Source organism: Cnephaeus nilssonii (assembly GCF_951640355.1).
Source record: "Cnephaeus nilssonii genome assembly, chromosome: 17".
In the NCBI taxonomy this organism is placed as follows: domain Eukaryota; kingdom Metazoa; phylum Chordata; class Mammalia; order Chiroptera; family Vespertilionidae; genus Cnephaeus; species Cnephaeus nilssonii.
In genome coordinates, this window is record NC_137088.1 from 42539534 (window position 1) to 42566624 (window position 27091).

Sequence of the window (27091 nt, forward strand, 5' to 3'; positions counted from 1 at the left end):
TAGGTTAAAGAGAAAGATAAGTATCACATGATCTCACTCATTTATGGAATATAATGAACAACAAACTGATGAACAAAAACAGATCCAGAGACAAAGAAGCATCGATCCAACGATCAAACCTCAGAGGGAAGGTAGGGAAAGGTGGGGGTAAGGGGGAGAGATCAACCAAAGGACTTGTATGCATGCATATAAGCCTAACCAATGGACACAGACAACAGGGGGGTGAGGGCATGAGTGGGGTGGGGGTGGGGGGATAATGGAGGAATAAGGACACATATGTGATGCCTTACTCAATAAAGAAATTTTAAAAAAAGTAGGTTCCCTGCACAGCATTACTTTGTGTTTATTCCCTTGCCCGTCTTCCTCACCGAGGGTTAGCAGTAGGTGAAGTGTGGTTGCTATTGGAGGATTGTCTTAGAAGACAATCCAAATTCGATTACAACTCAATCATATTAAGCTAGCATTTCTTTGTATACCAGCTATTTTAGATCTAAAGTTATATTGGGAGGTATTTATTTAAACTTAAGATTTGGGGCTGAGTAAAAAATATTGAGGAAGCAATTGGGCAGAACTTACCCAGTTAGGGATAAACCAACATCTGCTACTTCTTGATTTTCCTTCCTTTCTTTCCTCATCTTTCTGGGCTTTTAGTCTCAGATAGGGAAGAGAAATCCCAGGTTGCAATGTGATAGTGTTTGTCAGGTGGTGGGTTGTGGAGATAACTTAGCGGCTCCAGGGAAGTTTTGGGGAAAGGGTTTGGCACTAAGGAGAGAAAAAAAGCAATGGGCAAAGATTCCCTTTGTTGAGGTAGAGGGCAGAAATAAATCGAGAGGCCAAAAAGATATTTGGAGTTTTACTGTGCTCTTTGTTGTAGTTCTTAGTGCTGTTGGACTGTCTTAAACCTTCTGTCACGTGAAATTATATTGGCAGCATGTGGCTCGGCTTTCAGACGATGCTGGATGAGGCTATGCTATTCATGTGCATGTGCTGAAGGAGTACATGAAGTCATATGTTGTTTTAGATGAAATTAATTTCACTCTAAATATTAGCTTTAATGACTCCCGGGGACCAACTATGGGGTATATGAATGTTGTACAATATTTTAAATTCAGTCAGATTTGAGCATTGGGGTCTGCAGTAGAGATTTTGACATTCTTTTGAGTCTCACCTCAGGGATGTGTTGAATGTTCTGGAGACTGTCCTCTGAAAGCTGAGGAAGGCAGCTTGGCAATCACTGGTGCCGCTAATGAAGCCGCGAGGCCCGGGGAGAAGCAGCTAAGTCTGCTGAACTGCATCCTTCCTCCTGTCTGGAGATTCATGCCCCATCCAGCCTGGGTGGGTCCCCAAAGGCATGTGGCACTTCCAGAAGTTATGTGGCTCATGGGGGCAGTTCTTGATTAACAGACAATTCCCTGCATCACAAAATTCCCTGCATGTCAAATGAGCCAACTATTATTATCTCTGGGATTTGAAGTTACTTGAATATTTTCAAAATACCTACCTGTGCAAAAACTTATATACTAAAAAGTTGATATGTCCTTGGGGAGATGGTACCATCTGGAATAGAGTTTCCTGAAGTTTCTCTCCTAAAAACATTTTGTTGTGAGACTGTTTGGGGGAGAAGGGGCTCAGTGGTCAAATTAGTTTGGTGAATGCTGCCCCTGCTGTTCCAGTCCCGGAGATTCAGGATGTGCGGAAGCAGGTTAAAGGCCCTCAGGTGTCCCTCCATGGCATGGAAACCAGGTTTATTTTTATTCACTTAACTCATGCTAACGTCCTGGAGAACTTCTCATGGGACACCCTATGAAAATGCCTGGGCATCAAGTTCTCGTCCTAACTAGAAATCTCAGGGAAAGCTATCGAACTCTTGAGAACCTTGGATTCTCCGCTGTGAAATGAAGGTTTTGATCCAAAGGTCAGTTTTGAGCAAGTTGATCCCCCAAAGCCCATCCAGTCCGGACTTGGAGACCAGGTTGACTTTTGCTGTTACACCCAGGGCAGCGGTGCCTAGGACTGCCTGCATCCTCACTCAGTGTGCACTGATGTCCTGACTCGGAGAGCCTGGGCCTCAGGTTCCTCCTGCTACCAGGCTCTTTCCTCTGCATAAACATCTGTGCACTGGGCACGGCCACACCAGTGTTCCTTCAGGTCCTTGAACTTGACGTGTTCTTCTCAGCCTCAGGACCTTTGCAAACATTGCTCTCTATACCTGGGGTATTCTTCTTCACACCCTGTGGCCACTCCTCACTTAGGTTTTATGAGTCTAACCCATTAGTGGGTTTAATAGTGTCTCTACCACAAATGCATGCCCACTTGGAGCCCCAGGATGTAACCTTACTTGAAAGTAGGGTCTCTTAGATGTAATTAGGTAAGTTGGGATTAGATCATACTGTATTTGGGTGGGGCCTAGGTGACTGGTGTCCTTATAAGAGGAGAAGACACAGGGACACAGGGGGAGTCAGCCATGGGAAGATGAGAAAGAGATGCAGCTCTAAGTCAGGGAACACCAAGGACTGCTGAGGCTACCAGAAGGTAAGGGGCAAGGAAGAACTCTCCCCTAGAGCCTTCAGAGGGGGCACGGCCCTCAATGTTGCACATCTGTCTTCCATCTCTGCGGGAGCGTACACTTCTGTCAAGCCGCCCAGTTGGTAGGCCTTTGTTACAACAGCCCTAATGCGCCATCATTCTGTTCTCGGCTTGAAGAGCCTTCTTCATCTTCAGGATTAGAGCCAACCTTTATACACTAACATAGCCACAGGTATAGAGCCACCATTATTCACTAACTCAGGTTCTTCTTCCTGTTAGAGCCACCTTTATACACTCGCATAGCCTCGGGTACTGTCCTTCCTGACATCTCTGGTTCTTGTGGTTTCATTCCTAGTGTCTGCTTTTCTGCTAGATGTGAGGCTTCCTGAGGGCAGGAAGGGCTGGGCCAATCTTTCTTAGTCACTGCTGTCTGCCCTTTACTGGTCAGAGTGACTGGGAGGAGTGACAATCCCACTTGCAGAGAAATGATCTCAGACCAAAGGAGAGCATGCAGTGGCATCAATTCCCGTCCCCCAGGCCCAGACCTAAATGCTGGGCAGGAGGAGAGAAATGACCATGTTATTCAGGTAGAGCACAGTGATGGGGAGGGTGGATGGCAGACATGCTCGCCATCGAAGAACACTACACACAGTTCAACTCCAGAAACACCCACTGACCGCCTACCATGAGTCAACACACTGAAAGATAAATTCTCTTTATGTTGGACTCAGACCAATTCTGTGTGGAACATTACCTAGCCTCACCAAGGATGTAATTGCCTATGTGTCAAGACTGTATGAATCTAGCTGCACTTGGCTTTGTACAGAGCTGTGTGTCAGATGTTTTTAAAACAAATTGCATTCTTGTCCTTTAGTGTACAATAGCATGCCAGCTTTATTTTATCTTCATTACCTAATGGCCTTCCATTGGCAGTGGCTTCTCATACTTTTTTCTGATTTCTTACAGGGAACTCATTAAATTTGGCACATTTGCAGATGGGAAATGTAGGTACAAGGAAGACAGAACAAAATGACTCATTGGATTACAAACTGCCATCTCAGAGTTATCTGTGTAATAACATGGGGGCGTTATCTTAAGCACATGCCTCTGAGCCCAGTGTGGTCCGGAAGGCTGACCATTATTAATTGGAAAGGAGACTCTCAATGCTACAATCTGAGTCACGATGTTCTCATAGAATATAATTTTTGTAGTGTTCTTAACTCCAAAGTCTATGTTTCAAATCCTCCATCTCTGAGCACCACTGAGAGTTGAAAACAATTATTTTCTATCTTATTTTTAGGCAGCAAAAACTTTTTTTAAAAGTTTTATTCTTAAAAACTAAGTTGTAAACCGAGAATGTCAGCTGTCTGCAAACCATGAAGCGAAAGGTGTTGGATCCCATTTTACACCTGAGAAAAGCTCTCCTGGCCTCCAAGCTTGAAATTCATACTTCACTGTACAGCACAATTAGGGCCATTTTATTTTATTTGAAGGCCAGGCCACAATTCCTGATTTTAAAAACAGGAGTCAGGAAAGAACAGACCTATGTATATTCTGAGATAGAAACATATCAAATGCTTGCTACCTCCCAAGCTATAGACATAACTTACCCAGGTCCAGGGATGCGCCCACCTCTGCTCAGAGACCTGTGGATGATTCCCCAGGTCCAGCAATCTGAGGGACAGTGAGAAACGACGTTGGCTAACTTTATCATTAGCCACAGAAGGGGCTGCAGCCCCGTCCTTCCTCAATGGACAGCGCTTTACTCAAGGCGTCACCACCTCCAGCGGGCCTTGGCGCGAGTGCACTCAGGCTGTTTGCTCCCACAGTGGGTGACGGAGCACGTGATGAGCTCCAGGGTTGGTCTTCGCATGTGATTTTTCACCCTGTCCACTCAGTCAGCAAAGCAGAGCGGCCTTGAAGTGCTATGAATAAATATTTGAAGTTGCTGGGTTTCTTATAACTCCATTTTTCTTCTAGGGATTAAATGGGAACCAGATGAGAATGGAGTCATTGCCTTTGACTGCAGGAACCGAAAATGGTAGGAAATGGTCAAACCTCTCAGTTAGTTTTTAAAAGGAAAACTTGCAGAGAGGGTCAAGATTCAGTTTCCCTGTCTGTCCCCCTGACCTAGGTACATCCAGGCAGCGACTTCTCCGAAGGACGTGGTCATCTTGGTTGACGTCAGCGGCAGCATGAAGGGTCTCCGCCTGACCATCGCCAAGCAGACAGTCTCGTCTATTCTGGACACGCTGGGGGACGATGACTTCTTCAACATCATCGCTGTGAGTGCGGCTGCTTTGTGCTCTCTGTGCACTTTGGGTCCCTTTGATCTTTTAGTAGCAACGGTTCACAGCCTTATTGCTTTTGTGTGTAGAGCGTTAGATGCCCAGGATGAGGACCGGTTAGTCCCCTGTGAGCTCAGTGAGTGGTGAGGGTGGATGGGGCTCGGGGAGACTGGGATGCTGGTGAGCAGTTTCTCTCCTAACCACACAGACAGCTGCTGCCATCTGGAAGGGTAGCACCAGGTTTGGTTTTCCTGGGTTGCCAGCCTCTGCAGAATTAGACCTGGCAAGGTTTTCCTTAAACTGCTAGGTTTTCTCCTGTGGAAATTTACTTTAAGCTGGATTCCTCTGATGACAGCGATAGTGATAACAATCGTGATGATAAAATGAGGAAGAAGTGAAGAGCCGTCGTACACTCACTCACAGAACACTCTATCTCATCTTCAGAAACCAAAGTGGCACGTGTTAAGTGCCTACTGTGTGCCATTTACTCTACTCTTCATAGTTGCATTCTCTTTGTTGCTCACCGCTACTCTAGGTGGTTCGGGTGGTTTGGGCATTTTCTCAGGCAGAGCTGCTTGGATTGAGAGTGTCAGTAAGTGGGCTGAGGCCACAGCGCTGGGAAGTGGGAGATGCAGGAGCCAAGCCTGGCAGGGACATCCTCTCTGGCAAGAACCGATTCAGCTGCACATCTCCATGTCCATGTGCTTCCTCTGCTCCCCAGTTCTCTGGTGTGATTCTCGTCAGGTCCCTTATGTCCCTGTCACTCTTTTCCCAAAGAGGATAGCCACAGTGAGCCTGGTCCTTCTCCTGGAGAGCTTAACCAGGTGCTCCTGTGTGGGGCCACCTGGGCTGTGCCTCATCACCTCTGTCTGGGACATAGAGGGCATGTAGCAGGCAGGGAGGCAGCATGGTGAGGGGGACGGAGCTTGGGCTTTGGAGTTGGGGCTTAGTTTTGAATCAGTTCTGCCACATACAGTTGTGCATCTGGGGGCAAACCACTTGAGTCTGATCATCCGCCCACCAGCTGTGAAGCTGATATAATCACGTGGCCCACAGGGTGCTCCCGGATTTCCTGGGCCAGTGCACAGAAGGCCACGGTCAGTGGGAGGGTGCTATTTGAAGAGCGGTGTATCATGCTGTGAGAAGGCTGTTGCTGTTGTCTGCTGGGCTCCCCTGAGCCCCTGAGCAGAATGTGTCATCAAGGGGCCCTACTTCTGGCAGCCTCCTGCGTGACACCTGCTTTTATTCGCTAGGCAGAGGGCATGGTGTTTAAGTGGCCTTGGGCTTGACTGAGTGTCCTCCTGCCTGTGTGTGCTTGTGATGGGACTCTGAGCAAAAGACACAACCGCAGGGCCTCATGATTTAGAGTTCAGATTTTATAGAGCCCCGAAGAAGAAAGGGAAAAGAAAGAGAATCATAGATTCCATGAAAGTGGAGGTCAGTCTTGTTCATTCATTAAACTGTCCTTGGTGCCTAGAACAGTGCCTGGCTAATAGCAGGAGTTTAAATATTTATGGAATGAATAACACCAGCAGCTACCTTCCACAGAATGCCCACTGTGTGCAAGCCCCTGCTAAGTGTCCTATGTGGACTACCTCATTGGATCCTCTCCCAGCTCTGTGCTGGGTGGCATGGAGACAAAGGCACCAAGAGGCAGAAATGACTGGCTTAAGATCGCGTAGCCAGAGAAAGGGGCACAGTGAGGACTCAGAAACAGTCTGGCTTTACCTCCCACTTCCTGAGCACAAGAGAAGAGGATGGAGTTGAGGGTTCAGCCACTTTCTTGTGAAACTCCATGGCCAGGGGCAGGGTTTTTCCCCAGGTGACTTTCAGATAGTAGTTGCCTAGCTACCAGTCATTGAGAATATGCAAATGAAGCCTGAGCCCCACACATCCTGAAGCATTTACAGATAAGAAGCAGCTAATTTGGGACTATCTTTCTTATTAATCTTTAATTACTCATTACAGAAGTAGCAGAAATTTGCATAATAAGAAGAGCTAACTAATTACATCCTGAATTCTTATCAGTCAGAATTTATTGTTCTGTTAACAAAACCAATCGATTGAAATAATCTCTGTAAATTCATTAAGATATACACACAGTGTCAACTCAATAATGAAGAGAGGGTGATTAAGATAATTAAAAGTAGACATGCCAGTTATTATAGAACACTTAAGAAAAAAAAATTATTTTATACCCCAAATTGTCTCTTTATGTAAAGAAATCTATTAGAAATCCCATTAACCCTCTCTACACATGTCTTTGTTAGTTTTCAACATAAATAATCAGCATTAGAACTATATACATAATTATTTCAGTAACTGGAAAGATACTCTGAACATTTTTACATGAAGTATCTACAGTAAAATCATGAACTCTGCTTCCCTAAAAGATAAAGGAACGGACCAAATATGTTAGTGGATTTATATCAAAAGCCTGAGATCACAAAATGAATCACTACTTAACAATAACTTTTCCACGTTGATTTACTTTAATATAGATAACATGTAAATTTTTTAAACAATTCAGAAACGTTCCCATTCCCTTTTCATTTGGCACATATTCTTTCAAATTTTTCTGCATACATGAACATACATACATAACTTTTCTACAAAAATAAAATCACATTTTACAGAATATTCAGCAACTTGCCTTTATAACTCATATTATAATCATGTGTATTTGCAAAGCAGGGCATTCTGTCACCTGTAGTAGACATTAACTTTTTAATCCATCCCCTTTGCTGGGCATATGCTGTTACTGATCTCTTTTCTACAGTGAATGGAATCCTGCATGTATTTTTGCAGGGTTGGTTGTGCTTCCATTAAGTAAAATCTAGATGTGAAATTGCTATACCAAAGGACATGCCCATAGTTAGGTATTACTGGAATACGCTAAGTAATGTTTACACACTTAGAAACTGTATTAGTTAGCTCCAGCTTCCATAACAAAATATGACTGAGTGGCTTAAACAACAGAAATTTATTTACTCACAGTTCAAAAGGCTAGAAAGCCCAAGATCAAGGTCTGGCAGGGTTTGGTTTCTGGTGAGCATTACCTTTCTGGTTTGTAGACAGCCACCTTCTCTCTGTGTACTCACATGGCTTTTTCTCTGTATGTGCTCAGGGAAGAAGCGGGGCGGGGTGAAGAGAGAGAGAGAGAGAGAGAGAGAGAGAGAGAGAGAGAGAGAGAGAGAGAGAAACTCTCATGTCTCTTCTTATAAGGGCATGATCCCCTCATGAGGGACCCACCCCCATGACCTCATCTAACCGTAATTACTTCCCAAAGGCCCCATCTCCAATGCCAGCACATCAGTGTTAGGGCTTCAACATAGGAAGTTAAGGGGACACAAACATTCAGTTGGTAACACCAACATTTCGAGGGTTTTTAATATTCGATTGGTACTAATTGGAATATCTTTATTTTCATTCTCTTGAATTGTCTCTCCCAACCCTAAGTATATTTTACCAATTTGGCCTTGCCGAATTGTGGTGGTGGTTTGTTTTGTTGCCTTGTGTTGTGCTTTCTCCATCACCTTCTCCTGTTTCCATCGTAGCACGATTGCTGCAGTAACATGGTGCAAGCTTTTCTTCCGTCTGTCTAAAACAGTCACTTACCTCTGTCTAGAGGGGACCCCCACTGCGGGCTCTTGTATGTGCAAGGGGGTGAATGTTTGAAACTCCATTGAGAATTCGAGAACGCCCTGCCAATCTGTCGGAGTCCCTTGTTCTGCGGGCTGGATTTCATTTACGGGAGAGGACATTATCATTTCACCCTTCATTGCACTGTCAGCTTTCTCTTGCTTGCCGGGTAGATGTTTGCGGAGGAATGTCAGTGTTTTAGAGAGAAAGTGCAGAAAACAGTCTTTATGTTCAGTGTTGGAAGCCCTTGTGCATTGTGGGCATTTGTTTGTACAAACCTAACTCATCCTTACGCTTTGATTTTCAGCGCCATTGTGGGGACAGGAGGAGTGAGGTTGAAAGGATAGAAATGGCTTTCCTTGGCCATTCCGGGCATCTTTGCATTAAATTCATTGATAAGTGCCTCTTCTGTATTATATGGAAAAGCTTTCAATCCAGGTCTTGCCAGAGAATACACATGAAAAGATGACATTAAAAATGGTTTTAGCTTTCATGGGCAGGGTATTACAGAATCTACCTAAGACTGATGAACTAAATGATTGAATTATAAAAGGACAGTTGAAATGTGAGAGTGATTTTGTGCATTCCAAGCTAAAATGTAAGGTCCAGCCACTGGTGCATGAAGAGATGTTTCCGACAAGAGAAAAGGCATCTTTTTCTGATTCACTTTGAAGTCGAACTCCAAGCCATGCATTAAATGAACAATATTATCATAGAAATGAGGGTGATAATTCAGTTTTGTCCAATGCTAAAATTTGAAAAATGATTTTACAGGATTCTAAAGCCATGCATTAAATGAATACAGCATTAACCGGCTGATATGGTTAAATCAGCTTAAATGCCTCATACAGCCCATGTTTATGAGAAGAGCATCGTTTGTTAGTTCACCCCAGAACTTTCTGTGCCCTGGTTTTAATTTGCAGAATTTTCTTTCAAACCATCTCTCCAGTGCTTTGCCTGCTGTGGATTTGCTTTTTAAAGTAATCGATTCCGTATTAAAAGTATGAGAACGGTATTTTCTTTCAGTGCTCATTTGTTCTATTCTACTAATTATGTCCAGGCGTGTTTCAAATTATACAAGAAGCTTTTGTAATGCAAAAGCTCCCTGGGATTCCTTGTGTTGGTGAAAATACTGTGGGCTCATCTGCTTCTTTACATAAGCCCTACACATTTCCATTCTGAAGGTTATTTAATCAAAAGTGCACCAATAAAACCATAAAAATATTTAATGGCATTCCAGCAATTCCACATCAGTTTTCTTGTGTCATGTGAGCATGCCAGCATTTTAATTCTGTGGGTTTTTTGTGGAATTTTGGATTCTCCAAAACATCCCCACATACTTCCTTTACTTGTTTATCTGTTGTTGTTTTTTAAGGTAGAGGTTCTCCTCTCTTTTTCTTTTCTTGTCTCAATATCAACTCTTTTTTCATAGGCTTTGTTCTTTTCTATCAGTAAACTTCTCTACAACTTTGCCTCTTGTTTCTTAGTTCTGATTATTTATTCATTGTACAAATACTGTTGAGTGCTAACAGTTAAGCAGTGGGCATTGATGTTTTGTGGGAGCCACCAGGGGGCAGGTGCTCACAGTAGCGTGATCAGTGCGTCTTGAGAGGGGCAGCAAGGGAGGCCTGGAGGGCAGAGCTGGGGCACGCAACCAACTGCGGACTCAGTGATGGCTTCTTGGCCGAAGTGATGACTAAGTGAACAGGAGTTCGACATTAGCCAGACATATGCAATGAAGCAGGGCAGGAGGAAGGAGCATTAAGGAGGAAAGCACTGTCTGCAGGTTATAGAAACTCCTCTTCCACCCCAGGAGGTGCAGGCTTGGTCGGGGTGACTGTGGGAGGTGGAGTAGATGGGTGGGAGCAATGATGGAAAGAAGGGGCTGGAGTGAGAGTGTCAGCCCAGATCCAGCAAGTGTGCTCAGCCACAGCGCAGACCTGGGATGTCATCTGGAGACAATGGACGCAGAAGTGGTCTCAGCTGCACAGGAAGATGTTGAGAGGGTCCCTTAAAATCTCTATCTTCCCATGTCTTTGCTCATTTTCCTTTTTAGGCAACGGATGACCTGTTAGGACTGAAAGCTCCATTGCTTTCATTGATCAAGTCCAGCTTCTAAAATGAAGCAGGGTTCAGCATCCTCAGTATCATACAGAACCCAGTCAGCTTCCTCCACTCTCTGGCCTCTGAGCTGTGACCCACACAAATCAGCGTGGGACATGATACCACACCAGTGCTGGAGCTGCGTGAATCTTGGTGGGCGAGTCCAGTTCATTGGTTCTTTGTCTCAAAAACGTTCTGGCCATTCATTTAATGCAACTTAAAACTTGCCCTTCCTATTTGAGATCATCATTAAAATTCCCATTGAGGAGTTGGCTGTATCTTTAAAACAGGAGATATTGAGAATGCTTACAGAGATTGGGCAACAGAAAGATAAAGGATGGTGATATGTCAGAGCGTAGAGTGTGGTGGTTGCACAGAGGAGAGGGAGGCACAGTTGCTGTGAGAAGAGACTGGTGGGATGTAGTCCAAGACTGAAGGAGATTGGGGATTTATCTCAAGCCTGCTTTTGTTTTTGGATGGATCACTGCAGCATCACAGATAAGCACATTTTATTCTGAAAAGGAAGGCAGACATTATCTTCAGAGGTAATGAGCATATTCTTTTACTGATGAAAGCAGGAAAAAAATGGCTCATGATCATTCCACAGTGATGATCATGGGGAAATTTAGCCAGTATTTTATGTCCCTGGCACATAGCAGGTGCTTAGTTAACATTCATTGAGCAAACGCAGGAACAAAGGGTTGGTTCCCTAGCAAATGCCTTCCTGGAAGGGGACTGGGCAATGAGCTGGTTGCACTGTATTGGCTCCGGTCTGTCAGAGACCCGAGTCACCGAGAGGGTTCAGAGGGTGGCACAGAGAGGGGTAGTGTGTGGCCACACACCTGGTGATTTCTGTCTCGGGTATTTAGACAGTCGCATGTGCCTATTGGTGAAGCACTTCTCTCCAATAGTGGAGTCTGCTCTCCAGAGGAGGTCAGGCATGTGAGATGCTCCCCAGAGTGGGCCACTGCCATCACCCCCCACATTGCTTCCTACTTAGCAAGTGCCAGCAGGGGGTGGAGGGTACACGATGGTCTTTGTCTCCATGGAACACATATCACACTCACAACTGTAGTTTCTTTCTTTCTGTGCCTGTGTGCCAGATGCTTTCTTTCTGTTTCTTATATGCCAGGTTCTATGTTGAGTCTTTACTGAGTCATCTCATTTCATCTTCACCGCGAGATCATGGGGAGGTTCAGTTCAATCCCCAATTTCTCCAACACAAACATGAAGGCTCTCAGTTAGTGTGTGGCAGAGCCAGGATTTGAACCCAACCTGTCTGCCTCAGTTTCATTAGTTCCTATTGCCCTAGCCTTTGCAAATCAGAGGAGGTGATCCAATCAGACTAGAGGAGGGGATCCAATCAGACAAAGAGGAGGGGATCCAATCAGACAAGAGGAGGGGATCCAACCAGACTAGAGGAGGGGATCCAATCAGACAAGAGGAGGGGATCCAACCAGACAAGAGGAGGGGATCCAACCAGACAAGAGGAGGGGATCCAACCAGACAAGAGGAGGGGATCCAATCAGACAAGAGGAGGGGATCCAACCAGACAAGAGGAGGAGATCCAATCAGACGAGAGGAGGGGATCCAACCAGACAAGAGGAGGGGATCCAACCAGACAAGAGGAGGAGATCCAATCAGACAAGAGGAGGGGATCCAACCAGACAAGAGGAGGGGATCCAACCAGACAAGAGGAGGAGATCCAATCAGATAAGAGGAGGGGATCCAATCAGACAAGAGGAGGGGATCCAACCAGACAAGAGGAGGGGATCCAACCAGACAAGAGGAGGGGATCCAACCAGACAAGAGGAGGGGATCCAATCAGACAAGAGGAGGGGATCCAACCAGACAAGAGGAGGGGATCCAATCAGACAAGAGGAGGGGATCCAACCAGACAAGAGGAGGGGATCCAACCAGACAAGAGGAGGAGATCCAATCAGATAAGAGGAGGGGATCCAATCAGACAAGAGGAGGGGATCCAATCAGACAAGAGGAGGGGATCCAATCAGACAAGAGGAGGGGATCCAATCAGACGAGAGGAGGGGAGAAGGAAACCAACAGTGCCTGAGGCCCTGTGTCTATATGGCTGTTTCTGAGCTCTTTAAGGGGAGAAAGTGCTTTGTCCATCTCCTCACGGTGTGGTTGGTGGGCTGGCTGGATCATCTCCAGGGCTGCTTGGTCCCCCTCCTGTTCTGCTAAGAGACTCTATCCATGTCCCAGAAATTTGAGGAACAACTTACAGCTTTGGGGGGAAGGGGACTGGTCGAGTTTCTCTTTAGGTTCAATCCTGGCCGTGCAAAGGCAAAAAAGCAAATGCCAGAAGCAGACTCCGTGTAGCCAGTGACAATGTGCACTGCATCCTTTCTTCCTTAGACTACTGCTCTCTGGCTGTTTAAGTAAGGATGCAGGAGAACCATTCATAGCACTGAGGTGCCCAGGTCTGCAGTAGTGAATTAATATGGCCATCCCACATCACTGTTTCAGAGAGTAGAAATGTAGGGAACATCCATACAAATGCGGAAGTGAAAGAGAGCAGTTAGGAGCTTGGAAGCAGCTCCACAGGTAGGACACCCTTGGTGTCCCCCAGAGGAGCTCTGATGTAGGAGGAGCTCTGGGGTAGCGTGGTGAGCTTGCACAGCCAGTGGGCCCCCTGGCGCAGCTGCCTGGGGTGCACCGTTCCTGCACAGCTGAGCCAGCTCCCTTTGGTGCTACAGACCAGATTGCTCAGCGTAGCTTTATCCTGATGCAGTCAAGGGAAATTAGTCAACTGCAAGCTTGGATGATGCCACTAACAAGCTGGCGGGGGTTCAGAAGAGCAGATTCCTCCTCTGTGGCCCCCACTCACACAGCGACGGCGAGCATGGTTTTGATTACTGCACATGTTCCTCCCTGATGAGGGCGAGAACTTCTTGGTCTTCTTTACTTTTAAGTCCTCTCCGCAGCCCCCCACGGGCACAGGCCTTTGCATTAGCAAAGCAGTTTCAGGTCTGTTGCCTCATTGGATCCTCACAGGGGCCCCTGGAGGATAAACAGATGAATTAGTACCTTCTTATGCATAAGAATCTGGGATCAGAGAGGTTTAGTGACTTTCCCAAGGCCACACAGTGAGTACACGGCAGTGGTGGGAACTAGATGTGTGTCCTGACTCCCAGATCAGAGGGTACACCACAAGAATCAACTGTGAGAGTGTGTATTAGGCAGAACAAGGATGAAGTGTTTAAATTTATCTGGGAAATGGAGTTGGGAAGTTTTTGGCTGCACGTTATTAAACAATTGAATAAAGGCTGCTGCAGCATCTAGGTACCTCCTGTTCTCAGGGAGAGCCTGAGGGCTGGCAGCGGCAGTGGCTCAGCAGTGTCCTCAGGGACCCACAGTGGCTCCCTCTTCCCACTCTGTCTCCCTTGAACTTTGCTCTCCACTTTTCATCTTGTCCCCTCATGGTTACAAAATGACTTGCAACTGCATAAGAGCATCCCGAGTGAGAAAGAAGGCATGGGTATAGATGAGTTTTCCTTTCATGAGGAGAAAATAGTTCATTGAAACTGCCCAGAAAACTACCCCTTCAAGTTTCATTGGCTGAAAATGAATCACTTGACCAACCCTCATGGCAAGACAGGCTATGAAGGCATGCATCCAGCAGAGGTGACCGGATAGCTGGGATTGGTTCAGACTGTTATGCGTTAGGCTTTAGGAATAGACATATTGTCATCCTAAACCAAAATCAAACAGCAAGGGTAGAGGCATAGGGGAGGGCTGTTTTATTTTCTTCAGTCCAATATGGACTGAAAACTTTGGGGAAGCTCTTCTTCAGGTTGGACTGTGCCCTCTCTTTATGGATCCTGAGATGATGTTCTGTTTGGTCTTGAAAAGTTACACTCCCATTTGTCAATGGCGCATTTCAGAACTGTATGAATGTATTTTTCTCTCCATGCTTCATCAGAAGAGATCTAAGCTCTAAGACCATGGAGCTATACTTTTTCAAATGCTTTTGTATGTCTAGACCAGTTGTCGGCAAACTGCGGCTCGCGTAGACTAAATGTTACCGTGTAGTTGGAAGACCACTGGTAGACTAAATGTTACCGTGTAGTTGGAAGCTGTGAGGATTAGGCAATTGTGGCATATTGTGTGCAAAGCGGTAAAGGGTAGTATATGACAGTGGTCGGCAAACTCATTAGTCAACAGAGTGGCAAACCGCGGCTCACGAGCCGCAGTTTGCCGACCACTGATCTAGACTAAGAACAAAGGTTAAAGAAGGAGCAAAAGCCAGACTGATGATAAACATAGAGGGTTGGGGATCAGAGAGGAGGCACTGGGGCGTGGCCGTCCTGAGGTCAGGGGCTGTGAGGTTAGACTATCTGGGATTGAATCTGGACTCCAGCCCTTATGTATGACTTTGGACAAGTTGCTCATCCTTGCTCTGCCCCAGTTTCCCTATCTGTGAAGGGAAAGTAATTGGAAGTGCTTCCACACGAGGCTGAAATGTCATGTGCATGAAGTCTAGCCTGTGTGTAGATGAAGTAGGTGTTAGTAGTATCACTACTCCGATTTGCTTGTAAGCACCTCAGCACGTGGAACCTGATGAGTCTCCACACATGTAGCAGAGGCTGCAGGTCTGGACCTCTTGAGTCATCTCTGCAGTGTGTCCAGAGCAGTTGTCCCAAGCTCATCGCTTTATTTCCCTCACACCCCTGCTCACAGTCCTCCATGGTCCTCTGTGCCCTCAAGTTTAAAGTCCAAACTTGTTAGCTAGGCTTTGCATGAGATCTGGGCCTGTGGAGATGGTTCTGGTTCCTTCCCTCAGGGACCCCGGGCTAGGCCTTTGGTCCATGTAGAAGTGCCCTGACACTCTCATTGAACATATTGTTCCTGGGCACCTGCTGTGCGCTCAGCCCTGTGCTGTCACAGGGAACACACAGAAATCAGACATGGATTCTTGCAATGTGGTCCCGCCTTGTGGTGAGGGAACCAGGCACCAGGTAACTAGGATTTGGGAGGATTCAGGGGAGGGGCCACATCTGTCCCCCAGGCTGCTTCCCAGAGGAGGCAGGAATGAGCTGAGCTGGAGGATGAGCAGGAGTCAGCCAGCAGATGCCAGAGTGAGGAAATTAGGGCTGGCTGTGCTAAGTTCATGGGGGAGGTCTACTGAGTTAAGGTGCTAGAAAGGTCAACAGATGCCAGTGTCCAGAGCCTTGCCAAGGCCTGGGCAGGTTCATCTGAAGAGCAGTGGGAGCTGTGAATGGGGTTGAAGGGAGATGACATAGTCAGATTTATAGTTTGGAAGGACCAGTTTAGCTACAGTGCAGAGAATCCTGCTTGATAAGAAAAATGAAGAGAAGAACACTCAAATTTCAACTTCCTAGTTGTGAGCTTTGGACAAAATCAAATGGCCTTATTCTGTGTATTCTGGGATCAAGCATGATTGGAAGGCGGGCGTTGGCCTGTGTGGAAGCTGGTGTCACTGTGCATGAGTAATGCTGTGACCAACACCTGCGCAGCCCCCCAGAGTGCCCAGGGGACATCAAGGCCTCTCCTCTATTCTGGTCTCATACACCTGTGACCCACACATGCTTCCCTGGCTCCATGAAGCCAAAGGCAGGAGCTGGAGGTCTATTCGCCCAAGTCTTGGATGCCCTTTAGATCTCACATGGGCCGTGTGCTATCAGCCATGCCCAGGGAGCCCCGGTGTTTGGAGCTACCCCTGAAGGATCATCATTTAACTGTGTACACCCTGAACACTGCCAGACCAATACGTGCTCGAGAAGTTTCTTCTTCAAACTAGAAAAGAATCAAGGCCGTCTTTGGCATATAGGCATGATTTCTCCAGGGGCACCAATGGGAAAAGCCACCTTGGGTGAATGAATTGAGCCTGTGATCATGCTGCTTTTCTGTTTGTGTGTGTGTGGCCTTAAATTATTACACTGGACCCTTTAAATGCTTACTTGTTTCCTCTTGGCCTTTTCTTCCCTCTGCAGTATAACGAGGAGCTTCACTATGTGGAACCTTGCCTGAATGGAACGTTGGTGCAAGCCGACAGGACGAACAAGGAGGTGAGGCCTGCTGCTGGGCGGGTGCGTCAGGGGGCCTGGCACACCCATCTGCCCATGGTGATCACTTATAATAATTATGTCTTAACCTTTAGTAACTCATCAAATGCACTGCTCTTTCATTGCGGGCCTCAGAATCCTTGTGTGTGAACATTTAGGAAGAGGCAGGATGAAATCATGGCAGTACAATGATTGCATTGATTTCAGGTGCTTGCTAGTGCCGAAACAATTACATCGGTTTTCTCTTTCTCTTGCTCTAAGCACATCCTCTGTTGTACTTGGCACCTGGCTTGACACCATTGAAAAAATATGACTGTTGCTGAGATTTTAAAGAAAATTTAAGTCACTTGGTATATTATTATTGCTTTTTATAATTGATTAAATAATTGTTGAGGTAGCTATTGGGGTAACTTGTCTCCCAGGTTAGAAGGTAAACTTTACAAGGATAGAGATGATGTCTGCTCTCTGCTGTATCTTTAATGTTCCAAGTATTGCCTGCTCCCTAAATATTATGGAACAAAAGGAAGACAGGTTAAAGAAGGACCTTCTAGGAAAACACCCAGAATAGATTTTTATAAAAATAAATGTTGTTTCTTTTTGGCCATCTTTAAATTAGTCAGTACAACCACCACCACTACCAATACTACGCCTACAGGGCAAGGTGAGAATTTAGGCTGAAGGTGTAGCTGCAACGACAACAATGTCATACATCCTGGGACTCATAGCTGCTGTTGCTCACAGTTGTTTTGTTGTAACTGCCAGATAGGTACAATAAAATGATGCACCTGCCCTGGAGAGCAGACCCATGAGGTGGCCAAGGATAGCGGCCAAGGTAGGCCTCTGTGAGGCACTGTGCATGCGCTGGGAGACCCCCTGGCCCAAATGGGAGTGACACTGGTGCTTAAATGCAGATGATAGAAGCACCTGGTTTTGGCATCTCTGTGGTAGTGAAGGACAGAGGATTTAGAACACAGGTGAGAAGGAAGACATTATACCAGAATTGACATCCAAGCTTCAATTTGAAGGGGAAGAAATACCATAGCAAGCTTTGTTCTTAGGAGAGAGGAACAGGTACATTGTAGATCCAAGAACAAATGTATCTAGCGAATGTTGATTTATGGCCTTTTTTCTAGGCTATGGTAGGAAAAAATGACATAAACCTACAAGCGAATTTTCCTAGGGACTTTCCCTTTGTTTGGTCTTTGCCTGGGTCTGGATCGCATCCCTTCCCCAGTATAGCAGCATTGGAATATCTCCAAACCTTAAACAGGTGTCCAGTGATGGTGCTTATGACATTAAAATAGAAAAGATACTTCAGCCCGGCTGGCATGGTCAGTTATTGAGCATCGACCTATGAACCTGGAGGTCATTGTTTGATTCCCGGTCAGGGGACATGCCCGGGTTGCAGGCTCAATTCCCATCATGGGGCATGCAGAAGGCAGCTGATCAATGATTCTCTCTCATCATTGATGTTTATAGCTCTCTCTCCCTCTCCCTTCCTTTCTGAAATCAATAAAAAATATATATATTTTTTAAAAGATGCTTCAAATGATTAAGGCCTTCCTTTAGGTAACTTCCCAATGAACAGAGTCAGTTTGATATTTGGAGATATAAAGTCTTATGATTGAAAAACTTGTTAGAAAAGGTGGGCTAAAAACGTATTTAAAATTCTCTTTGATTGTATGGGTATTGAAGACGGGAATAGTTTTGAATATAAAAATTAATCCAGACTCTGATTCTGCCAATATGGAGTAGCCACATTTCAATTAGACTCTCCCCCTTACAAATAGAAGTCCCTGTACATAACTTAATCTAAAGACATGGAGGTGAGCTCCCTGGATTTCCATATTAATTCCCATATAACTCGAATAGAGCAATCCAGATGACTCCCACCTGAACCAACAATAGACACACACACACACACACACACACACACACACACACACACACACGTATATAGAAGTTTCAAGAAAAGCTAAATGACCAGAAGAAGGGTGGTGTATCTAAGAAAACCTTTGAGACAACACCTTTCCTATTTCAGCCAAACACCAATGATACAACTCTAGACAACTCTCCATAGCTTCAGTGGGGCTGAACAGAGAGTTGACTTTCCATCCCACTGATACCCACATGGTTTTTGTGCTACACCTCAACAGAGAGACAAACTGCTAAGAAAAATGATAAAATAAGACTGAGTCTCATAATATATAGTCCAAAATGCTCAGAATGCAATAAAACATTTCTTATCATCCAAAAACTAGGAAAATCATAATATAAGTGAGAAAAGACAATCAACACAAGCTAATATTGACGTGAATCAGATGTTGAAATTATCAAATTGCTTCAATGAGCAATTAGGAATTCTCTTGAAGCAAGCAAAATAAAAAATAAAAAATCTCAGCCAAGAAATAGAAGTGATAAAAAAAGCACTAAATGGAAATTATAGAACTGAAATATACAGTTACCAAAATAAAAAGCTAACTGGATCAGCTCACCAGTAGAGTGGAGATGACAGCAGGTAAAATCATTGAACATTAGGATAGATCAATAGAAATCACCCAATCTGAACAGCAGAGAGAAAATGGACTGGAATGAACCGAGTCCCAGGGACATGTGGGCAATAACAAAAGGGCAAGCAGTCATGTCATGAAAGTCCCAAAAGAGCCAGTAGAACTCGATAGATGTTTGAAGATGTATTGGCTGAAAACTTCTCCAAATTAATAAAAAGCATAAACATATACATTCAAGAGGCTAAGCAAATTCCAAATAGGATAAACCCAAGTAAATCAATGGCAAGACACATAATAATTAAATACAATTAGACAAAGGGAAGAAACTTGATAACAGCCAGAGAGAAAAGACATGTTACTCAAATTACTCATTTGAATGACAGTAAATTTCTCACGTGAAATCATGGAGACCAGAAGGAAGTGGCATAGTATTATTCAAGTACTAAAAGAAAAGAACTGTCAACTCAGGATTCTGTATTCAATGAAAATATATTTTATGAATGAAGGGGAAATGAAGACATTCTCAGCTGACTGAAAGCTATGAGAATTTGTTATCAGCAAATCAGCACTTAAAGAATGGCTAGAGAAGTTCTCCAAGCATAAAGGAAATAATAGAAAAAGAATTGAAACTGCAGAAAGGAAAGAATATTGGAATGGGTAAAAATAGGAGTAAGTATAATAGACTTCATAATTCTCAGGAGATTCTTAAATCATATTTGATAGTTGAAGCAAAAATTATAGTATCATCCAATGTGGTGCCCAATGTTTATTGAGAAAATACTTAAGACAATTATATTTTTAAAGTATGGAGGGTAAAGGAATCTAATTTCTACATTTTGATGGAATTGATACATGCTGACACCAGTAGACTGGGACAAGTTACATATTTTTAATAACTAGAGCAACTATAAAGAAAACAATAAAGATGTGTATTCTTATAAAGCAACTCATAGGAATTTAGAAAAGAGAAACAAAGATGAGATTCAGAGGAAATGAAGAGGAAAAAGACATAAATTGGCAAATTTAAGCCTTAACTAATTATCTTTCACATAAACACAGCATTTAAAGGATAGAGATTGGCCAAGTGGATAAAAAAATGATCCAACCAGTCACTTGAAATACAAGGACATGGGTATGTTGAAAGTAAAAGGATGGGAGAAGGTATACAATACAAACATTAATAAGGGTGATTATATTAACTTCAGATAACATCATCTTCAGAACAAAAAAAATTTTATTAGAGACAGGGAAAATACAGAATGATAAAAGGATTAACCCACCAGGAAGACATAACTATTCAAAAGGTGTTTGGACTAAACTACAGAGCTTTAAAACACATGAAGCAAAAATTAACAGAGCTGTTGATTAGTGATATTGAGCATCTTTTTATATGTCTACTAGAGGCCTGGTGCATGAAAATTCATGCACTGGAGGGGGATCCCTCAGCCCGGCCTGCCCCCTCTCACAGTCCAGGAGCCCTCAGGGGTGGGAGGCAACCTGGTGATCAGAGGAAGGCGACACCCCATCACACCTCTGCTGCTGCCACCGCCAGCAGTGCAAGCCTTGGGCGGCCCTAGGCGGCTGGGCAGCCACCATCCGAGGCTTGCCTGTGCCTTGGGCCGGCCCTGGGCGGCTGGGGGGCTGAGGGGACTGGGCACCGCCATCTTGTGGCTGTGGGCGCTGCCATCTTTGAGGGTGGGGCAGTCAATTAGCATATTCCCTCCTTATTGGCTGTGGGTGCTGCCATCTTTGCGACAGCGTGAGGGTCAATTAGCATATTCCTTCTTTATTAGATAGGATTGGCCATCTGTATGACCTCTTTGAAGAAATGTCTACTCAGTTCGTTTGCCCATATTTTAACCAGATTGTTTTTGTTGTTGTTAAGTTTATTATATATTTTGGATTTTAACCCCTCATACATGTATCATTGGCTAAGTGTCCATTGATAGATGAATGGAAAACAAGATGTGGTACATCTATATGAGGGAATATTATAATTCAGCCATAAAAAGAATGTAATCTTGTGATCTGTGACAATATGGATGGACCTAGAGGATATTATGCTAAGTGATATGTCAGACAGATAAAGCAGTTACCACATCCTTTTGCTTATCTGTGAAATCTAAAAAACAAAACAATTAGAGAAAACAAAATATTAGATTCATAGAGAGAACAAATTGATGGTCACCAAATGGTTGAGGGGTTAGGGAATGCATGAAAAAGGTGAAAGGCAATAAGAAGTACAAATTGCCAGTTATAAAAATAGTCACAGAAATATGAAGTATAGCATAGGGAATATAGTCAATAATATTGTAATAACTATGTATGCTGTCAGATGGGTACTAGACTTATTGGGATAATTACTGTGTAACATATATACCAGTAAATGTCCAATCACTATGCTACATACTCAAAACTAATATAATGTTGTATGTCAACTGTAATTGAAAAATAATTTTAAAATAAGTAATACAGCTTGGGGTAGAAATAGAAAAAGCTACAGTTAGCCCTGGTCAGGTAGCTCAGTTGGTTAGAGCATCATCCCAATATGCCAAAGTTGCAGGTTCAATCCCAGTTCAGGGCACATATAAGAATCATCCAATGAATACATAAATAAGTGGGGAAAAAAATCAATGTTCTTCTCTAGCTCTCTAAAATCAATAAATAAAAATTTACAAAAAGAAAAATCTACAATTACAGTAGGTTCTTGTACACTTCAGAGTCTTTAATTGATAGATTACTGAACTGAAATCAGCAAGGATAGAGAAGAACTAAACAAAATTATTAATCAATAAGATATGAATAACATTTATAGAATTCTTTATTTGCCAATAGCAGCATGCATATTCTTTACATGTACCCATGGACCATTATCCAAGATAAAACATATCCTGGGTCATAATACAAACCTTAACAACTATAAAAGAGTTGACATAATTCTAAGTATCTTTTCTGATAATAATGGAATCAAACTAGAAATCTATAACAGAGTGATGACAGAAAAATATTCAAACACTTATAAATGGAGCATTCTTCTAAATAATCCATGGGTCAAGGAGGGGGTATTTATATATTTTATATATAAATATATGAAAATGAAAAGACAACGTATCAAAATGTGTGGGACAAAGCTGTTACAGATTTTAGAGGGAAATTTGTAGCACTAAAGGCCTACATAAGGAAGAGGACAGCCTCAAATTAATAATCTGTCTAACACAATACACTAGAAAAAGAAAGAAAAATAAACCCAAAGCAAACAGGAAGAAAAAAATAATAAAAAGCAGAATCAATTAAATTGAACCAGGTTAACAGTAGAGAAAAATCAATGGCAACAAAACCTGGTTCTTCAAAAATAAATCAATAAAATTGATAAACCTCTAACAAGACTGGTGAAGATAAAAGGAGAGGTTACGCATCACCAATATCAAAAGTGAAACGGAATATTACTACAGATACTGCAATTATTAAAAACAATACAAGGACATTACAAACAACTTTATACTCATGAATTTGAGAACTTAGAAGAAATGGGCCAAGTACTCAAAAACTACAAGCTATGAAAATCCAATCAGGATGAAACGGAGAACCTGAATAGTCCTATAAATATTTAAGAAATTGAGTTCATAATTTAAAGTTCAAGAAAATGAAAAAAAAAAGGTGAGTTCCAGATTGTTATGCTGGATAATTCTACCAAGCATTTAAAGAATTAACACCAATTTTACAGAATCTCTTCCAGAAAAAAAAAGAAGAGGAGGGAAATATCCCCGACTTATTTTATAAGGCTAGTAGTTCCCTGATAAACCAAAGTACAGAAGAAAACTACTGACCAGTATTCCTCATGAATGTACAGCAAGAGTCCTCCACAAAACGTTAGCACATCAAATCTAATCTATACTAATAAAAGGGTAATATGCTAATTAGACCAGATAGACCAGATGTCTTCCAGACATCCTTCCAGACAAAGCCACGGTGGCAGGGATGAGGCAGAGACAGTTAGGGGCAATCAGGCGGGCAGACAGAGGGGCTAGGGGTGATCAGGCAGGCAGCCAGGTGAGCAGTTAGGAACCAGCAGTCCCTGTTAGGGATCAGGCCTAAACTGCAGTTGGACATCCCCCAAGGGGTCCCAGATTGGAGAGGGTGCAGGCCGGGCTAAGGAAACCCCCCCCCCCCCGTGCACGAATTTCATGCACCAGTGCACTAGTAATGTATATAAGGAATTATACACCATCATCAAGAAGGTTTTAGTCCAGGTATGTAAGGCTGGTTCACCATCAGTATCCAAACAATTCATGTAATTCACCATATCAACAGGCTAAAGATGAAAAATCATATCGTGACATCCATTAACTCAATAAAGGCATTTTTAAAAATCCAACACACTCACAATTAAAAAAATTAAAAAGAAAACTTTCAGCAAAACAGGTACAGAGGTGTCTTCCTTAAGTTGATAATGACCACCTACAAAATCCTACAGCTAATATTCCTCTTAAGGTCAGAACAGGCAATGATGTCCATATTCACAATTCTTATTTAACATAGTGTTGTAAATTCTAGCAGTGTGATAAAATTAGGAAAAGAAATAAAGACATACAAGTCAGAAAGGAAGAAATTGAACTATCTTTATTTTCAGATGGCATGATTGTACATGTAGAAAATTCCAGTGAATGTACTAAAAAGGCAAAACAAAACAAAACAAAAACACAAAAAAACAAAAACTCCTAAACTAATAAATGAAATCAGAAAAGTCACATATACAAGATAAATGCACAAAAACCAATCATATTTCTATATACTAACAATGAATATATGGAAATCTAAATGGACAACAGTGTGAGGTTGAGGGGTAGAGGTGGAAGAAGGCATAGAGGGGATAAATGGCAATGGAAAAGATAAAATATATTTTTAACAATATTAATGTAAGAATAAAGAAAAATAAATAAATAAAAATAATACCACTTACAATTGCTCCAATGAAATAAACAATAAAATGTGCACAGGTTCTACATGCTGTAGATTATAAAATGCTGATGAAAGAAATCAAAGAAACCCTAAATCAATGGAGAGACTTACCATGTTCAGGCATGGGAAGACTCAACATAGTAATGATGTCAATTCTCTTCAAATTGATCTGTAAATTCCTATTAATCCCAGCAAGGCTTTTGTAGACAAAGACAAGGGCGTTCTAAGATTTACATAGAAAGGCACAAGGCCTAGAATAGTAAAACAATCTTGAAAAAGAACAAAATAGGAGGAATCAATCTACCCAATGTTAAGGCCTAGTAATGAAAACTGTGGTATTGGTGGATGAGTAGAATATAGATCAGTGGAATAGAGGAGAGAATTTAGAAATATACCCATATAAATATGCCCAACTGATTTTTGACAAAGGTATAAAAACAATTCAGTGAAGGAAGGATATTCTTTTCAACAAATGGTGCCAGGGCAGTTGACCATTCATAAGTGCATGAACACACACACACACACACACACACACACACACACACACACTAAACAAAACAACCTTAATCTTGACTCACACCTCACAATTTAAACAAAATATAATTCAAATAGGTCAAAGACTTAAATGTGAAATATAAAACCATGAAACTGTCTGAAAAAAATATGTGGGAGACAATCTTTGGTCTCTCCAGCTAGACAAAGAGTTCTTAGGCTTGACACCAAATGCATAATTCATGAAAGGAAAATTTGACATAATGAATCTCATCAAAATTAGAAGAAAATTACACAATGTGAAAGACCCTGTTTTAAAGGATGAAAAGGTATATGATTTGCAAATATCTTCTCCCAAACCACATATTTGATAAAGAACAAGTACATAGAGAACATAAATGACTCTCAAAAAACAAATGATCCAATTAGAAAATGGACAAAACACATGAAGAGCTATTTTACTAAAAAAGGACATATAGATAATAAGCAAGTATATGAAAATATATTCAATATCATTAGCCACTAGAGAAATAAAAGTTAAAACCACAATGAGATATCATTACACACCTATTAGAAGGACTAGAATAAAAGACTAAAAAGAATGAAAAACAATAAATGCTGGTGACCTGTAGAGAAATTGGCTCACTCATACCATACATTGCTGATGGGCATGTAAAACAATGCAGCTACTCTAGAAAACATTTGGCAGTTTCTTATAAAATTAAACATACAATTAGGATATGACCAAGCATTTGCAGTATTGGGCATTTATCTGAGAAATGAAAATTTATGTGAACACAAATACCTGTACACAAATATTCATAGCAGCTTTATTCATAATAGCCCCAAACTGGAAAACAACCCAAATATCCTTCAGTGGATACAAATATCCTTCAGTGGATAAATAGTTAAACAAACTGTGAAATAAATATATATATATATATATATATATATATATATATATATATATATATATATATATATATTTAGAGGCCTGGAGCATGAATTTGTGCATGGGTGGGGTCCAGCCAGCCTGGCCAGGGGGAGGGGACATGGGCGGTTGGCTGGCCTGCCTGTTGGTCGAACTCCTGGTCGAGGGGACAATTTGCATATTAGCCTTTTATTATATAGAATATGCAGTGAGTGGCCAGATTATTATGCATTCAGAGATCATAATAATCTGGCCACTCAGTGTGTATACACACATACACACACACACACACACACACACACACACACGCATTTTAGGGGGTGGGGAACAAAAGTAGATTTAAATTCACAAAAGCATTTAAGTTGTGAGTACATGAAACAGTTTATTCTTATATTATTTATTTATTTGTATTATTTGTCTTCTTATAGTTATTATTCCATATCCTTACTTATTATTTATCTTCGAGGTAATGGTAGTTGGTAATTTAACCAACTTTTTCCCAACCTCATATATATAAAAACAGTACTTAGCAATTTTTAAAAGGCTATTGATTGCTACACCCAGTAACTTAGATGAATCTTTAAATCTTTAGAGAATTATTCTGAGTAAAGAAAACATCAATCCCAAAATAAAATATACTACATATAACCTTCTTAAAATGACAAAATTATAGAAATGTAGAACAGATTAGTGGTTTTCAGGGGTTAGAGGTGAGAGTGGGGAGAGGTCAGTGGCTGTAAAAGGGCAGCATGAGGGATCCCACGGTGATGAGACCATTTAGTATCCAACAGAATCAATGTCAACACCCTGGCTGTGATACTGTACCATAGTTTTGCAAAATATTATTAGCGAATACTGGTTAAAGGACATATTACACCGTTCTGTGTTATTTCTGAAGACTGCATGGGAATCTATAGTAATTACCTCAAAATAAAAGTTTGATTAAAAATAACCTGACATATATGAGGAACTCTTAAATGGGGGCTTTATTAACTCAGTGTGAACAGTTGAATAGTGTGTGTTAGGTTGCTTTAACTGTATGTAAAAAAAAATAGTGATTGAAGTTAAAATGTTCTTACTTATGGCTCATTATATTTGGAGAAAATCTCAGAAGGCAAGGCATTTATTTATTTTTCATTGAAATCTTGGGATATTTTAAAACAAAAGTGAGCTTCTTTGGCTAATTTGAACCATTTCCATTTTTATCATCAGATAAATGTTAGGTCATATAGATTCAGGACTCACTCTGTGGCATGGGACTGAAAATAGGAAAATCACAAAAGCAAAATGGGAGTATATATCAGCCCACCTAACTGCAAAGTTCTGGGGTGGAAAAGACTGCACCCAAAGTCTTAAATACAATGTCAGGAATCGTGCCTCCTCTCTCCTGCCACCTTCCCCATGTGTCTTCTGTGGACTGGATTGAGCCTGTCTCTTCTGGATCCGTAGTTGCATCTGTAGAAGGTGAAGCAGCTCAGCAGCAGCCTGGTCAAGGTGTCTGCAACTGTGGTTAGCAAGCAGGCACACCTGTGCTGAACAGACCTGCTCAGTGTTCCAGCAGGAAAAAGCTGGGCATCTGGGCCACTACCTAGA

The 27091-nt window shown here is 42.4% G+C and overlaps 1 protein-coding gene across 1 annotated transcript in view; it reads left to right on the forward strand.

Annotated features, from left to right (window-relative positions):
• Positions 1 to 27091, forward strand: part of CACNA2D3 (calcium voltage-gated channel auxiliary subunit alpha2delta 3) — a gene marked incomplete at both ends in the record, with an annotated part of 817125 nt that overhangs the window by 356460 nt on the left and 433574 nt on the right. The window contains 3 exons of the mRNA XM_079795466.1: positions 4507 to 4567; positions 4661 to 4811; positions 16535 to 16609. Of these exons, the coding sequence (XP_079651592.1) occupies positions 4507 to 4567; positions 4661 to 4811; positions 16535 to 16609 (287 nt within the window). The remainder of the gene's footprint in view (positions 1 to 4506; positions 4568 to 4660; positions 4812 to 16534; positions 16610 to 27091) is intronic.